At 39.4% G+C, this 17869-nt stretch overlaps 1 protein-coding gene across 1 annotated transcript in view; it reads right to left on the bottom strand.

The window, feature by feature from the left end:
* Window positions 1-4489: 4489 nt before the first annotated feature.
* Window positions 4490-17869, bottom strand: part of ARSB (arylsulfatase B) — a 255229-nt gene continuing 241849 nt past the window's right edge. Inside the window, exons 7-8 of the mRNA XM_004374570.2 lie at window positions 6257-6379; window positions 4490-5072 (exon numbers count right to left, since the gene is read on the bottom strand). Coding sequence (XP_004374627.1) covers window positions 4807-5072; window positions 6257-6379 — 389 coding nt within the window. The 3' untranslated portion in view covers window positions 4490-4806. The remainder of the gene's footprint in view (window positions 5073-6256; window positions 6380-17869) is intronic.

Here is a 17869-nt window from a genome sequence, read left to right as displayed (position 1 = left end):
ATATTAATTTACTTATTTAACTACTTTGTTGAGTGGTATAATTCACAATAAAATTGGCTGACACATTTTAAAAGATGAATTTAACTTTATTTTGTCCCCCAAATCTGGAGTAACCATGTAGTAACAAAGAAAAACTAGCCCAAAATTAAATAAACAAAACTTTCTTTAAAGGCAAACAAATTTAGGAAGAAACATTAACACTTCTAATAATAACATATGAATCTTTTCACATCCTGGTACAGAACAAGAAAATCTAATGAGACACCTTCTGTTATGGATAAAACTAACTCTCCTAATATTTTCACCAAAAAATTAGTCATTAAAACTCCTTTTAAATCTATTGAGTGCAGAACATTCTCATCATACATAGCTATCAAGGGACTAGAATTGGGGACAGCTGTTGGGAGTACACAGGGAGAGCAAATAGGTGTCATATAGTGATGGCTTCCAATAATATTAATGGCTTCCTGCAGCCACGTGACTAGAAGGATCCAGAGGGAGCATCTGGGCTCAGTTAGTTCATAGTATCTGCCACAAGTTTGGGAGTGAGAAGTGGAGGCATTTCAGCCAGGTGTTTGCCTATCCAGGAGGGGTAAATGTTGGTTTCATTAATTCTAGCATCATTTCCTTCCAGCAGTCGTAATTTAAAATACAGGTTAGATGTTGTTGTAGGTGCTGTCGAGTCAGTTTCAACTCATAAAGACCCTATGTACAACAGAAAGAAACGTTGTTTGGTTCTGTGTCATCCTCACAATTGTTGGTATGTTTGAGCCCAGTGTTGCAGCCACTCTGTCAATCCATCTCGTTGAGGGGTTTCCTCTTTTTTGCTGACCCTCTACTTTACCAAGCATGATGTCCTTCTCTAGGGACTGGTCCCTCCTGATAACATGTCCAAAGTATGTGAAACGAAGTCTTGCCATCCTCACTTCTAAGGAGCATTCTGGCTGTACTTCTTTCAAGATAGATTTGTTCGTTCTTCTGGCAGTCCATGGTATATTCAATATTCTTTGCCAACACCATAACTCAAATGCATCAATTATTCGGTCTTCCTTACTCAGTGTCCAGCTTTTGCATGCATATGAAACAATTGAAAATACCATGGCTTGGGTCAGGTGCACCTTAGTCCTCAAAGTGACATCTTTGCTTTTTAACTCTTTAAACAAGTCTCTTGCAGCAGATTTACTAAATGCAATACATCATTTAATTTCTTGACTGCTGCTTCCATGGGCATTGATTGTGGATCCAAGTAAAATGAAATCCTTCACAGTGTCAGTCTTTTCTCCGTTTATCATGAGTTGCTTATTGGTCCAGTTGTGAGGATTTCTATTTTCTTTATGTTGAAGTGCAATCCATGCTGAAGGCTGTGGTCTTTGATCTTCATCAGTAAGTGCTTCAAGTCTTCACTTTCAGCAAGCAAGGCTGTGTCATCTGTATATTGCAGGTTGTTAAGGGGACTTCCTCCAATCCTAATGCTGTCTTCTTCATATAGTCCAGATGCTTGGATTATTTGCTCAACGTACAGATTGAATAAGCATAGTCAAAGGATACAACCCTGACGCACACTGTTCCTGATTTTAAACCATTCTGTATCCCCTTGTTCTGTTCGAACACTACCTCTTGGTCCATGTATAGGTTCTGCATGAACACAATTAAGTGTTCTGGAATTTCCATTCTTCGCAATGTTATCCATAATTTTTTATGATCCACACATCCAATGCCTTTGCGTAGTCAATAAAACACAGGTAAATATCTTTCTGGTATTTTCTGTTTTTAGCCAAGATACATCTGACATCAGCAAAGATATCCCTCATTCCATGTCCTCTTCTGAATCTGGTTTGAATTTCTGGCAGTTCCCTGTCGATGTACTGCCGCAACAGTTTTTGAATGATCTTTAGCAAAAATTTACTTGCGTGTGATATTAATGATATTGTTTGATAATTTCTGCGTTCTGTTGGCTCACCTTTCTTGGGAATGGACACAAATATGGTTAGTATTGATCAGAAAATATTGCGATTGAATCAAACAATGGCTATACATTGACCTATATAACGCTATTTGGTGGCTTTAGTGTCCTTTGAAAAAACAGAACTGAAGAACAGTTCATGTTATCATTCCTTGCCTCTTAGGGGAAAGGAGACAAACGGTTACCTTTGGTAGGTATACAGGGTCGCTATGAGTCGGAATTGACTCGATGGCAATATGTCAACAGGTTAGGCATATTCCTTTTTTTCCCCTCCCCTGAAAAGGACATTACAACCTTGCTGTCCGGTGACTGTCCAGCTATGAAAACTATGCTCCTACCCCAGAAGGGCATCTTGAGAACAGAAAAGTGGCAGTTGAAGGACAATGTGGTACTCCTCATTCAGCTCATTGGTCTAGCATCTTTTATGGTGTGAGACTTTCTCATTTAGTCAATTGTCCATTCATTCATAAAAAATAAAACAAAAAACCAGTACTGAGTGCCTTCTATGTACCAGGCACTGTTTTAGGAATTCACGATGAGCAGTGAACAAAACAGTGGAGCTGCTGCAGAAAGAGTCAAGCATGGTTTTTGTACATATTCCTCCAAGGCTGACACTCTCTGGAGCTAACCTAGACTGATTCATGTTAGTAAGATGGTATAGTTCTCCGCTACTGAGGAACAGCTTCCAGGTCAAACTGTGCATCCTTTCTCCACAATTTGGGAACCTCAATATAGCAGGAAAACTGAGAGAAAAAGCAAAACATGGATGTGCCTCCTTTGCTTTTACACAAGGCTCAGGATCCTGGATGCTGGCAGTCATGGATTGAATTATATCCCCCAAAAAATGTGTATATAAATTTGGCTGGGCCATGATTCCCAGTATTGTGTGGTTGTCCTCCATTTTGTGATTGTAATTTTATGTTAAAGAGGATTAGGGTGAGATTGCAACACCCTTACCCAGGTCATATCCCTGATTCTATGTAATGGGAGTTTCCTGCACCACCTTTTATCTTACAAGAGATAAAAGGAAAGGGAAGCAAGCAGGGAGTTGGGGACCTCATACCACCAAGAAAGCAGTGCCAGGAACAGAGTACATCCTTTGGACCTGGGATCCCCGTGCGGAGAAGCTCCTAGTCAGGGGGAACATTAATAAGAAGGCCGACAGAGAGAGAAAGCCTTCCTCTGGAGCTGACGCCCTGAATTTGGACTTGCAGCCTACTTTACTGTGAGGAAATAAACTTCTCTTTGTTAAAGCCATCCACCTGTGGTATTTCTATTATAGCAGCACTAGATGACTAAGACACTGGTCATTTCTTTCTTCAAACTGCCCACTCCCACCCTCTCAGGGCATCATTGCCTGGGATTTCTCCTCACTGCTAGGGAGTTACAGCCACTTTTAATATATCATGAGATGAAGCCACAGTCATGCTATAGACTCCATGCAGCTTAGAAATAACCTCACTGAACAATGACACAGACCTAAGCACCACCATTCAGTCCTCTCTGTGCCTAGCATGAGCATTTTCAAAGAACCAGACTCAACCACCACCCTGGGCAGGGTACCAGCTTCAACAACTGAGTTTGTGTCACAATCCCATGGTTCACTGGGGGCAAAAGGAAGGCAGGGTTCAGCAGTGTTCCAAAAATCAGTGGTGCTCAAGGTTGAGAGGCATAGCAGTCTTTCCAGGCACAGGACACCTGTGTCAAAAGGAAGGGTAGGAAACGAGATGCAAGTGGTTGGGAATGGCAAGAAGTCTAGACAAAATGATCAGTGGTTGGCGGAAAAACCAATTTGGGATAAAAAGAAAAAATTCTTTATTGTAAAAACGAATACTGAGGTGTAGACGTATTGCCATGTTGACCCTAACAATGAAATGGACCTTATGCTATGTGACAGAATGAGGGAGTGAGGGACGAATGAAGAGGGTTATTCCCATGGAATGCCTGAACATGATCTCTCACAGACAGGGAGAACCCTTGGCCAACAGAACCATTAACAATTGTCTGCTCCCTTTGTCTGTTACAAGAAACGTGAGTCATTCCACTAAAACTCAGCTATTGGCAGAAGGGAAATCTAATGTCTGACTTGTGAGGCAAAAAGAACCAGCTGCTCCAGCCTCTGGGACTCAATTAGAACCTCCTATTTCAAGTTAAGTTCTCAGCTGTCCCACAGCTCAGGAAAAAGGGGATGAACCCAGTCACTCTCTCCTCTACAAACATGCTCCAGCCAACAGCAGGATTGTTCCAGATTTGATCAGCTTCTTAAATGCATTAGGAGTTGAAATTAGATACGCCAGTGTGATTTAGGAGCAGGGCTTCGAACCAGTTCATTCCAGTTCGCACCCCTGCTGAGAATTTCATTTCTAAGAAGGTACCAGGCGATGCTAATACTGTTAGTTAGGGAGTAGGGACCAATTCTGAGAACCACTAGTAAAGCAGCAGGTCTCAAAATGTTATTATACATAAGAATCACCTGGGGATCAGACTGAATCAGAATCTACATTTAAACAATAATCCCCAGGTGATTCTTATGTATAATAAATTTTGCGACCCGCTGCTCTACTAGTGGTTCTCAGAATTGGTCCCTACTCCCTAAGCAACAACATTAACTCTCAGAATTGGTCCCTACTTCCTAACCAGCAGCATTAGTATCTCCTGGTACTTGTTAGAAATGAAAATTCTCAGAAGGAGTGCAAACTGGTTTGAAGCCCTGTTTAGGAGCAAGAGACGGACCAGGTGAAATCAGGTTGGGAGAACAAATGAGATGAGAGTAACATGAGTGAAGGCGTGAGGTCCAGCTTGCAACAGAAAAGTTTTCTAGTCTCCCCCAAATGCCAGAAAGCCTACATCCACGGGCCCCATGCCCCAGTGCCCGCTGGGTCACAGCGGGGGTCCTGAGCAGGGTAGAACACAGGCACTGAGTGTCTGTGGTAGAACTGCAGCCGGGAAAGGAGCTGCTTGATGATATGGGGATATTCTCTCGACAGGTCATGTCTTTCTTCAGGGTCCTGATCAATATCAAAGAGCCAGAGAGTTTTGGTTGGTGGGTCCAATGATGGTATCTCAGAAACACTGGATTGAGACGGTGGTGGGAACCAGTGACCACAACCTGGCAAAGACATGAAACAGTTTATTGAGGGAGACACATTGTAGGCAGGTTCTAACTTCAGAGAGGTAGTCTAGGGGTCAAGCTGAGCTGGGCTGCGGGCACATAAAAAAGATGCAGCCCTTGATTACCATTTCTAGATCTGTCTCACACTCCCATCTCTGGTGCTTTAACTGTTCATATCTCACAATTTCACAACCAGGTGCACCCGGGAATGTGACTATCCGTTTGTGTATGTGTATGGGGGGGTGGTTAATTGTCACAATGACTGGGGGGTGCTACTGGCATTTAGTGGTCAGGGGCTATGGGTGCTAAAATGTCCTGGATGCATGGGATGATCCCAAACAATGAAGAATTGTCTTGTCCCAGATGCCAAGAATGCCCTCATTAGAAGCACTGCTTAACTGCATCGCAGCCTTAACCATTATACCACATACTTAAAAAGTACTGAAAGGATGTCACTTTTAGAGAATGTGCTCAGGGGAAGCAACCTCCTCCCCTAGCTGCATCACTGATTGAGGGTGTAGCTCTTAGAGATTCTCTTTGCCAGCTAGATGTGCTGTGCCTTGATAGACACACATATCTGACCTCTTCATTTTCCACAAAGCATTTGAGTGGAATTCTTCTCATGCCCCTATAGTTAATCCCCCACCCCCACCTCCTTCTTTTGGCAGGCGTGGGTGGTCAGAACCAGTAGTTTGAACCCAGTCTCCTCATTCAGCAGCCCTGGAGACATGTTTTGTAAAAGGAAGTTGCTACTTCTATTAGTTTCTCCTGACATTCTGGTGGGAAAGCCTGTAGTAAACTTGGACCCTCCATCCCAACAATGGAAGCTGCGTGACTGGGAACAGGCTGAGTCTTAAATGAAGGAAAAGAAAACCATCAACAAAGAGTTGTCTTCTTGTGACACGTACCAGCAGGGGTCATGAAAGATTTTAAAGACAACTTAATATTCCAGGTGTCTGAGCAGAATGAGGAGAGCTGGTCAGGCTTAGGAGTGTTGAGGGGTCAGGTAAGAAGGGATGGGAATAGAGATAACAGGAGATAGAAAGTGGTTAGAGATAGAGTGATAATGTCCTCACTTCCCAGACAAATGGTCGAGGCAACAGACACCCAGGAGCACGGATAGACTTGAGATCCTGCCTTGCCTGCTACAGGTGGGGAGTTTGCTAAGCTAAGCATTCTACCTGGGTAGCCCGTCAGGAGTTTCCAGTTCCCGTGTCTAATCGCAGCATGGAAAGATGTGTTGAAGGCTGAGTATTCTGGGAAAGAAGAATCACCCTTTGCTGGAACCACGCTGTTCCCAGGACCTAAGAAGAAATAGTTTGGGAGAATTAGATAGCTATTATTGAACGTGTCGTTATAAATCAGCATTTTATATCCCTCTTGCAGAACAGTAGCTTTTATTCGACATTGGAGCACAAATGTGTATCCTGCCATAGAAACGAATCTTTTATTAAATATAAACAGAAAGCTATAGTTACATTAAATGTCAGTCATAAACCACCACAAATATAAAAGGAAATCCCAAAGAGATTAGAACACTAATTCATCCTTAAAATCACTGTGCTCTGCCAACATGCAGCTGGCCATATGCAGAACAGTGTTCTTTTACAGCAGCGTCGTTTTTTTGTTTTGTTTTGCTGTTAAGAAAAGGTCGAATAAAATAAATACACTTTCTGTGTGTACTTATACCTATGTAGCTAATAATTATAAAATGTACATTTTAATTGAGTCTATCTCAAAATATGAGGGTTCAAACATGCCATGAAATATAGTACATATACTTATTTTTTTAAGCCACATTTACGAAATCTAAAAGTAAGTCAGCAAAGCTTGGTTAACTATTCAAACAGGGCAACTATGTACATAAGAATAAATTTGGTGTCCAAATTACTGGTTGGTATATAGACTGCATTAATTTATTATGTTAAGGTATTATATTAATTGGTCATAAAGTTTTTATGGGTAGCAATAACTAACACCTATTCCTTTTCCTCTCTTGAGTTTGGAGCCAGTTGAGAGCAGGGATGGATTTCCCAATAAGCAAGGTAAACATGTGCTTGCCGGTGCTTACCGGAAAAGAAACTGCAAATCAAGTACTTTACTATTTTTGTGAAGTTTGCAAAACTGATTTTTCTAATGCAGAGGCCAGTCCTATGACAATGCTGCCAATATGTCAGGGCGCAGGGATAGATTACCCAATATCAAGGTAAGCACATGGTTGTCTGTGCTTATTGCATACCATGTGCTGCGCATTCCTTAATCTTGTAGCCTACAAGATTAAGTAATCCACCTGTGGTTGAGAGGTAGCAGCCAGGCACATGGAGCTAGAAATATTGCCTTTATTATTGATACAGGTGACTGGAAAGAACATGGCTTCAAATCTGCAGCAGAGAGGATTTGCTAGTAATTGTCCCCTGACTTAGGAAGAGGGGTCCCTGGGTGGTACAAATGGTTTGTGCTTGGCTACTAACTGGCAGCTGGGAGGTTGAAGGTTGGAAGCCACCCAGCAGCACCGTGGAACAAAGGCTTGGTGATTTGCTTCCATAAGATTACAGCCATTGAAAACTCTATGCAGCACAGCTCCACTCTAAAGCTCATGGTGTCGCCATGAACCAGAATCGACTTGACAGCAACATTTTTTTAACTTAGAAACACTTAGCCACTCATCACTGATCTTGTTGGACAATCTCTGGCCTCCTCAGAGCACACAGCAGAGAGCAGAGCAGAGCTTATATACATTCTGTGGACAGGTTGGCTCCAAAATTAAACAAAGGGGTTTTCTTGTGACACATACCAGGAAGGGTCATGAAAGACTTTAAAGACAGCATGCTCAGTTCTTTCTTTTGGATAATTTGCTCCTTGTCTACTGGTGGAGAGGGATGAATGAGGTGCAGCCAGCAAGGCTAAACACTACTCCAGTTGAAGACTCTGTGGAAATGTGAGGGCAAGCTATGGAGGTTCCCCTCCTCGTTCTCCTATCTGTGCCTATTTAAAAGCCTCAACTTAAGCCCTAGCTGCATAATATTTAGTCTGTTTTAAGTCTACACTTAACTGTTAACTTTTCAAATATGGTTACAACAATCATCTTGGAAGCGCTTAAAACTACCAGCTCAAAAATTAATAGCCATAGTATATGACAGGTCTGTTAAAGTACAAATTCCATCAAGGCAGTCAATTCATCTGCCTGTTTTTCTTTTATAAAAGACATGAAGTCCAAAGCAGGACTTCTCTGCTCCTCCTGGTCTTAATGCAGAAGGTAGAAGCACAGTCGGTGGTGGAAAAGGAAGGAAGTCTCATTCTTTCTCAGTCTTTTGGAAAAAACATGGTAGAGACATGCCAAAGAGTCGAATAAACATTGGTGGTTTCAGACTTTCAGTCTTAACAATCACGCACCAACAAATCTTTAGCACCAGAGAGGAAAATATTTTTGACTTCTTGTTTCTATGTTTGTATGTATTTTGGCTTCAATACAAACGGATGCTTCTAGTGGTTGAGGTGCGTGAGGATGACTATCATAGGAAGTGCGTTCTTAATATACATACTGTGATAAAACTGTGAAACCTCATGATTTACTCCTCATAAGTTTGTATAAAGGCTATGTTTGGATAAATAAAACAAGTATGTTTTGTGAACATAAACAAAAAAAGGGAACTTAGCTATCTCAGCTAAACTCATACACATTTTTTCTTAAAAAAAAAACAGGAACATCAAAGAGCTAAACAATAAATAAGTCTAAGACTAAATAATGAAAGATGTTATTATCTCAACTTTACTTTTTTTTTATCTTGAGAAATTGAACAAAGAGAATTCTACAAAAAATAATATAACCAATACCCTATGAGCCATCACCCAGAATTAACAGATGCTAACATTTTGTCATATTTGCATTTTTTTTAAATAAAAGAAACAAGATAATGAAGTTGAACTCTCCTTTGTCCCCATCCTCAATCCCAGTCCCTTCAGCCTCTCCTCCAGAGGCTGCCGATATCATGAATTTAGTGTATCCCTCAGACATTTTAATATACGGTAATAGATGTGGTGTGTGTATGTGTGTGTGTGAAGGAATAATACACAGTTTTTTTTTTTTAATTTAAAAATTTGTATATGTGTGTCATGCTATACGGAGCCTTGGTGGCACAGTGGTTAAGAACTTGGCTGCTAACCAAAAGGTCGGCAGTTTGAATCCACCAGCCACTCCTTATAAACACTATGGGGCAGTTCTACTCTGTCTGATAGGGTTGCTGTGAGACAGAATCGACTTGATGGCAACAGGATTTTGGGTTATTGTGCGTGTTTTTTTAAGGAGCCCTGGTCGCACAGTGGTTAAAGCACTTGGCTAATAACTGGAAAGTCGGTAGTTCGAACTAACCAGCTGCTCTGAGGGAGAAAGATGTGGCAGTCTGCGTCCATAAAGATTTACAGCCTGGGAAATTCTATGGGGGTAGTTCCACTGTGTCCTACAGGGTCTCTATGAGTCGGAATTGACTCAACGGCAGTGGGCTTTATTGTGTTTTTTAGAGCCCTCTGACTATGTATGTATATATACTCCTTTTAACTGTTTAGTATTTCCCCATATGAACAACCACATTTTATTTATCCATTCCCCTGTTGACAAGCATTTAATTTGTTTTACTTTTTTTTTCTATTATGAACCATCCTCTTTCCGCACATGTGCAAGAGTTTCTTAGGGAGGATATGTGTCTGGAGGTAGAATTGCTCAGCTGTAAGGTGTATACATTTCCAACTTTACAACCCACATACTAATTGGCCCTACCACTGGTTGTATCCCCCTTTCTCCACATCCTGCACCTGATACTGTCAGACTTGAAAAAAAAAATTGCCTATTCAAATTTTTAAAGAACAACTTCACAGAGAAAAGTGAACAAAACACAAGTACAGGCTTGATGAACAATGACCTCTCCCATGCAAACTCCAGTCTAATCAAGAAACAGACCCCTACCAGGACTTGAGAAACCTATCTCAATCGGCATTCAATTACTACACTCCTCTCCCTAAAGGTAGCTACTATCCTAACTTTGAACAGAGGAGATTAGTTTTTGCCTGCTTTTGAACTTTGTATAAATGAAATCATACAGTATATACTCTTTTATTTCAGGCTTCTTTTGATGAATATGAGATTGTAAGATTCACTTATGTTGTTGTTTCCAGTACTTCATTTCATTGCTGGATAGTATTCCATTGTATGAAAATCTCACAACCTCTAACATTAAGATTTAAAACCTACCTAGAATTAATTTTTATATATAAAGTGAGGCAGGAATGAAGATTCTTTTTTTTTTTTTTTTAAAAAAAATAGAGCTATCAGTTGACCAAGCACCGTTTATTGAAAAGACTATTATTTTCCTATTCATCTGCAGTGACACCTTTGTAAAAAATCGTATTTCCATATGTGGTGAGTCTGTCTCTAGAGTAGTGCTGTCCAACTGAACTTTTTGCAGTGATGGAAATATTCCACATCTGCATTGTCTGGTGCAGTAGGATGGCACTGAATCTAGGGATCAGTCTGGGAGTATTGATGTCTTAAAACATTGAGTCTTACACAATTCATGTATATGGTGTATCTCAACATTTATGTTTTTTACATTTTCTTTTAATAATGTTATTAAAGTTATTAAATAATGTATTATAGTTTTCTATGTAGAGGTCTTACACGTTTTCTTGAATATACTCTGAGTTGGCTAGTGTTCTTTAACACTATTGTAAATGATATTTAAATATATATATTTAAATTTAATTTTTGGTGAAAATATACACATCAAAACATGCTCCCATTCCACAATTTCTGCACATACTGTTCAGTGACATTGGCTACATTCTTCACATTGTGTCAACATCCTCATTATGTCTGTGCTACTTGTTTCACCCCCATTACGTTAGACTCACTGCCCTCTAAGCTTCTCATCTATGCTTTAGAGTTACTGTTGTTCCTTAGGTCTCATGTAATTTTTTTTTTTAAAGTACACTACTTAACGGTGACATTTTTTACTTTTTCAGCTAAACTGTTTTGTTTTATTTAAAGATGACTTTAAACAAAAGTTTAAAGGTTTCAAGGTTTGAAGAGTATCTCAGGGCAATAGGTGGGGGTTCCTCCAGTCTCAATGGGTCCAGTAAGTAAGGATTCTTTAGGAATTTGAAATTCTGTTCTACATTTTTTCCCTTTTCATTTATTATGTCCCTGATCAAAACATTTGATAATGGTATTAAAATATATTTTATTTTCTAAATGTTTGTGCTGGTATTAAAAAAAACAAACAAACCTGTTGTCATTGAGTCATTTCTGATCATAGCAAATCTACAGGACAGAGTAGAACTACCTCATAGGGTTTCTAAGGCTGTAATCTTTATGGAAGCAGATTGCCACATCTTTCTCCTGAGGAGCAACTGGTGGGTTCAAATTGCTGACCTTTGGTTAGCAGCCAAGCGCTTACCCACTGTGCCACCAGGGCTTGCGCCTCTGTTGCTGGTATATAAAAATACAATTGACTTTTTTTTATCTTGATCATGTATCCAGTGACTTGGCTAAATTTATTTGTTGATTCTAATCCTTTATAGATTCTTTGGAGTTTCTATGTATGCCATCATGTCACCTGCATATAATGACAGCTGTTTCTCCTTATATTATCTTTACACCTCATTTCTTTTTCTTACCTTATGGCACTGGACAGAATACAATTTTGAATAAAAGCAGAGATAGTGGGAATTCCTATCCCATTCCTGATTTCAGGGGAAAAGCTTTCAATAATTCACTGGTAAGTATGATGTCAATAAGATTTTTGTAGATGCGCTTTAACAGATGAAAGAAGTTCCTTCTTAGTCCCAACTTACTAAGAGTTTTTTTTTTAAATCATAAATGTATGTTAAATTTTATTATATGATTTTCTTCGTATAATGAGACTCTTATATAATTATTCTCCTTTATTCTTTAATGAATTATATTTATTGTTTTTAAATGTTAAACTAGCCTCACATTTCTAGAATAAACTTCTTTTAGTCATGATGTTTATCCTTTTTATATATTGCTGGATTCACATTTTGTTTAGAATACCTTATATTTTCTGGATTTACATTTTGTTTAGGATTTTTACATCTGTGCTTGAGGCAGAAATTGGTCTATAATTTTCTTTCTTGTAATGTGCTTATGTTTTTGAATTAAGGTTATGTTGTCTTACTAAAGAAATTGGGTGGTGTTTCCTCTTTTTCTATTTCCTGGAAGAGTTTTGTAACATGGGTACTACTTCCTAAATATTTTGAAAAGTCCACTGGTGAAGCCATCTGTCTTAGTTTATCTAGTGCTGCTATAACAGAAATACCATAAGTGGATGGCTTTAACAAAGAGAAATTTATTCTCTCACAGTCTAGGAGGCTAGAAGTCTGAATTTAGGGTGCCAGCTCCAGGGGAAGACTTTGTCTCTCTGTCAGCTCTGGGGGAAGGTCCTTGTCATCAATCTTCCCCTGGTCTAGGAGCTTCTCAGCGCAGGGACCCTGGGTCCAAAGGACACACTGCCCTCCCTGTTCTTCATTCTTGGTGGCATGAGGTCCCCTTGTCTTTCTGCTGGCTTCTCTCTTTTAAATCTCAAAAGAGATTGACTCAAAATACAACCTAACCTTGTAGATTGAGTCCTGCCTCATTAACATAACTGCCTCTAATCCTTCTTCATTAACTTCATAGAGGTAGAATGTACAACCCACATCAGATGACAAAATGGTAGACAATCACACAATACTGGGAATCGTGGCCTAGCCAATTTGACACACATTTTTGGGGGACACAATTCAATCCATAATACCGTCTGACCCTAGAGTTTTCTTTGTGAGAAGGTTTTTAATTATTGGTTTAATTCCTTTAACAGATATAGGATTATTCAGATCTCCTATTTCTCTTTTTGTCAGTTTTGGTAAATTATCTTATTAGGAACTTGTCTAGTTCATATACACTTTTATCCTCTTATTATCTTGTTAATGTTTGTAGCATTTTGTAGTAATATGCCCCTTTCATTCCTGTTATTAGCAATTGGTGCTCTTCTTTTCTTCCTTCCTTCCTTTTCATGACCACTTTTTCTAAAGGTCAATTGATTTTATTAGTCTTTTCAAAGAACCAGATTTGGACTAGATTCTTTCTACAAGTATATTCGTAGCAGTATGTTTGTTTTCAACTTCATTAAGTTCTCTTAACTTTATTATTTCTTTCCTTCTACTTTCTTTGGGCTTAATTTGCTTTCCTTTTTTTTTTTTTTAATAATTTCTTGAATAATTGATTTTCAGCATTTTTTCTTTTTTGATATATGCATATAATACTATCAGTTTTCTTCCAAATACCAATTATTCTTATCATGCAAGTTTTAAATATATATTTTCATTATTCAGACAAAAATATTTTCTAATTTCCACTGTGATTTCTTTTTTGACTCATGGATTATTTGAAAGTGTACTACTTAATTCCCAAACACTTGGGAATGTTCTAGTTATCTTTTTTTTTAAGCTGATTTCTAGTTTAATTCCACTATAGTTGGAGAACATACCTATTGATTTTTCTAAATAAACATTTCATTTTAGAATCACTTTTGATTTACAGTATGTGATTTAAATCCTTTGAAATGTATTGACACTTGCTTTATGACCGAGCATATGGTCAGTTTTTGCAAATGTTAAAACCTGTTGGGCTTCTAAGGAGAGGAATGATATATCTAAGCAATATCCAAGAAAGGCAATTCTTGACAATACATGTAGGGCAGATTTGAGTGATTCAGAATGGAGACTATGAAGCCATCAAGAATGGTGATAGCAGCCAACATTTATTGAATACAACTTAACATAAACTAGGCATTGTTTTAAACACTTCGCATCTAATTTAATCCTCGCAAAAGCCCTGCAGATGAGAAAACTGAGGCAAAGAAAGATTAAGGTATATAGAGCCATACAAGGAATGTATTTTTAATAATCAGAGCTTCCCAAAGACAGGAAGGATGGGCTTCCTTGGGATTTCCAGGCATTAGGGATGTTCAAGGTCAGGCAGGGGCGGTGAGGAGTCTCAAGCACCAGCGGAGGGGTGATAGGCTGATCTGGGTCTAAAATGTTGCTCAAGTATAATGAGTAGGACGTAGTTGGAGAATGGGGCTTAGGAAGACTTTAGTGTTGTGAAGGAAAGCAGTGTTAGGGATGGCAATATGGACTCCAGGAAAGTGCTGTGTGGTTGAAGTGAAATGCCCCCTGCTGTGCCCCTCACCCCCACAAGGCCCTGGTACACAGAAGCACAGAGCATGTACCTTTGGAGTCACACTGCTTGGGTTCAAATCTCAGCTCTATCACTCACTGGTTGTGTGACCTTGAAGCTAGCTGGCCTCCTTAGGCCTCAGTTTCCTCATCTGTAAAATGAGAATATTAATATCTACATTATAAGATTGTTGTATTGCCTAAATACAACATCATTTTGAGGAAACATCACAAATGTTTAGCACTATGTCCAGCATATAGTAAGTATGTAATAAATATTAGTTATCATTATCATTTGTGCAGTCTTGGGCAACTTTCTTAACTTCTGAGGTCTCAGTTTACTGTCTATAAAACTAGTATTAAAAATAGCAAGTGAGATAAGGCATATACAGCACTTAGTACCTGGTATACTGTAAGACAACAGAACATTAAGGATAATAATAGCTAATACTTACTAGCACTTACTGCAGGTCAGACACTGTTTTAAGTGCTCTGTGTATGTTAATTCATCTAATCCTTACAATTGCCCTAGGAAAATAGGTAATACTGTCTCAGAATAACTGTCACGGATGCTAGCTATTATCAGTATAATATAGTTTCTTTGCCTTTTACATCCTCTTCTATCCAAGACCTTGCAAAGATGAGGAAAGTAGGCAGAAATCATTATTATACCAGAAAAAACAAAAATTTCTGTTGGTCTGGGTTTGGACAGGACATGTATTTGCTTCCCCATTCATGCGTCAGAGTCTGAACAGGGTTAGGGAAAACAAGCATTTATGGGTAGAAACTTTGTCACTTTCAGGGTTTAGCTCCTTTTCTGCCCTGGTAGGCCTACCATTCATTCCCACCGAGCTCTATGTGTTCTTCTGTTTGTTTTTCATCACTTTTATAATAGCTTAAATTTCATTCTACCTCTAATAAACCATTTTACTTTTCCTGCCAATATGATGCCACCTTCATACTTAACGATGCGTGTGTATTTATTTACAGTAAAACCATAGTTACTTGAGCTAAGTGGCAGGGTTGGGGGGAATTCTACAACTTTCTCAGAAATTTGGTTATCAAGGTGTTTTCTAATATTGGAATGCTGTCAGTTATGTTTTAATGAACAGACAAGACTTAGGTTTAATTAGCAACTACTTTCAACTTTTGTGCTGAAATCAAAGTTCTCAAAAACAGTTTGTTTATTATGTGAGCCAAATGCATCTCCTAAACTTTATTTTCACACTAAAATTGTATTCACATTAAACATTTGTTTGGCTGACCATTTTTTCGTGACTCAGTCCAAATAAAATTTCAATGTATAGCAAATTCAAAGTGAAGTTCAAGTTACTAAGGGTCTCACTGTGCCAGCTAGTTTGAGCCTCGCTACCCATCATCGCGTGTCCTTCCCTAGACCACAGCGTGGTTAGGCTGCATCTTGAGGGATGCTCTGTGCACATGTGCATTGAGTCTCCACTCTGTTCATGTTTTCACATGTCCCAATTACTGTGGGCTTAGGCCAAGTCTGCTCTCTCATCTTGCTATGTGGTAAGGAATTGCATATCCAGATGCAAATGTGTTTGTTGTTGTCTTGATTCTTGATTTTAAAAATCATTGTGGACCTGAAAGCAAAATTTTTTCTCTAGAAATAGTTCTCTAAGAAATACTGCCTAGAACCCCCGCACTCTGAGCTGCTACTTTACTGATCCTTTTTGCTTCCTTTTCAGAGATGAAAAAAGCCCCAAAGAGCCATACGTAGGGCCCTCCCCACTCGAAAGCTGGGATTCACAGAACCGTTAGGAATTTAGCAGCAGCATTCTGTATACCTTTCCTCTATATTTATGAAGAGGAACTAATCACTGCGCCTTTTAGGAGCCTTTAGAATAACCTCTTATTATTATCTTATTAAATCACTTAACCACTCTTGAGTTTCAGTCTCCTTGCGTGTGAAATGAGGATAAAAATAATGCCTCCCACACGGGATGAGTGTGAGGATAGCAAGAGATCATAGGTGTGGTGAGTGTTCTGTGTGCCATAAATATAGAAATCCCGCTTACAGGTCTTCTGAATTCCCACAGCAGTTGCCATAGGACCGGGCATTCAGACAAAATTGATTAACCAAATGAAAGAAATCGGTGTGATTTAGGTTGAACCCATGGTCTTTGATACATAACCATCAAAATCAAGGTGTGACCAATTGCTGAATCCAGTTATGACTGTAAGATCTGAACCAGCTGTCAAGGGAACAAGGTATGGATTGGAAAATTACAGGGGGGAAATGCAGTAATACCTAATTTCTACTTGCTAAACCACAAGCCTGGCCAAAGTTGTGAAAGTAGAATGAAATAGAGTAGGGATTCCCAATTCTGGTTCTGCACTGGAATCATTGACTCCTGGAGTCACCTTAGTACCTAACTCTGGTTCACTGAGCCCAATCCAGCCCAGCCGCGGCACAACATGGGCAGCTGGGCTCCTGCCACATGCAATGACCTGCCATCATCACCTTAGCAGCATCAACTATTGCACTTGTGATGGACTTGACCTACCTACTGCCCTAGGTCATCAGACAGCCCATTCTATGGCTGGGCAGCTATAGCAATCGGCAAGTTCTCAAGTTTGCCCCCCTGTAATGTCTACCCCATTGCTCCTATTCTGCCTACAGTGAGCACTTAGAAGACATTTAGCTCCCTTTCCTTAAAATATCTCTTTAATAATTGTAAGACAAAGCTCTTTTCCCCATCTCCACATTTATTATACAGATAGTAGGGGCAGGAAGAAGCAGGTAGTTTCTATTCTAGTCAGTATTTTTATGTGAAATTGATTTTATAGCTAAATCAAATGTCTATGAGCACGGATGTCCTTGGCTGGTCAGCAAATTTTAGAAGCCAAGAAACAAATAGAAATCTTTTCTTGACAGATTGCTTGGGAATCAGAGTCTGGAAAGGAAGAGAAGGACAGAGTAGAGAGGTGGGAAATGCCTGAAGCATGTGGCCATGGTTCCTCCAGAAATACAGCATCATTTACTCAGTCAACAAATATTCATTGAGCTAGTACTAGTAGCTGAGCACACAATATTGATGAAGTATAATGAGTGTTGTGACAGGACAGAGAGCTCTAGGAACATGGGTGGGGACTTGGGTTAGTCTAGGCGAAAGTGAAGACTTCCCTAAGGAAATAATGTCTAAGATAAACTGGAAGGCTGAGTAGGTGACAGAAAGATTTTCTGGGGGTGAGGATGGGGTGTGTTTGTGGGGGAGGATGTAAAGTAAGAGAAGTGATTAGCGCAGAGGCATAGATGTAATAGGCTCTGTAGTGTCCATACATTTAGACACCAGAAGTCCTCAAGGTATTCAGTTCCTACAGCACCTTTAACTTTGGAAAAAATTTCTTTAGGATTTTTTTTGAAACATCTAAGCTCATCGAGACTAATGGGGCACAAACAGTCCAGGGACAAGGACTAGAAGGCAGGAGGGGACAGGAAAGGTGGTAATAGGGAATCCAAGGTTGAGAAGGGACAGACTTGACATGTTGGGGGGTTGTTAACCATTGTCATAAAACAACATGTGTACGAACTGTTTAAT

The sequence above is a fragment of the Trichechus manatus genome, unplaced genomic scaffold, assembly GCF_000243295.1.
Source record: "Trichechus manatus latirostris isolate Lorelei unplaced genomic scaffold, TriManLat1.0 scaffold00029, whole genome shotgun sequence".
Taxonomy (NCBI): Eukaryota; Metazoa; Chordata; class Mammalia; order Sirenia; family Trichechidae; genus Trichechus; species Trichechus manatus.
The sequence above is the reverse complement of the archived record's forward strand: the minus strand, read 5'-3'. Positions and strand labels throughout refer to the sequence as shown.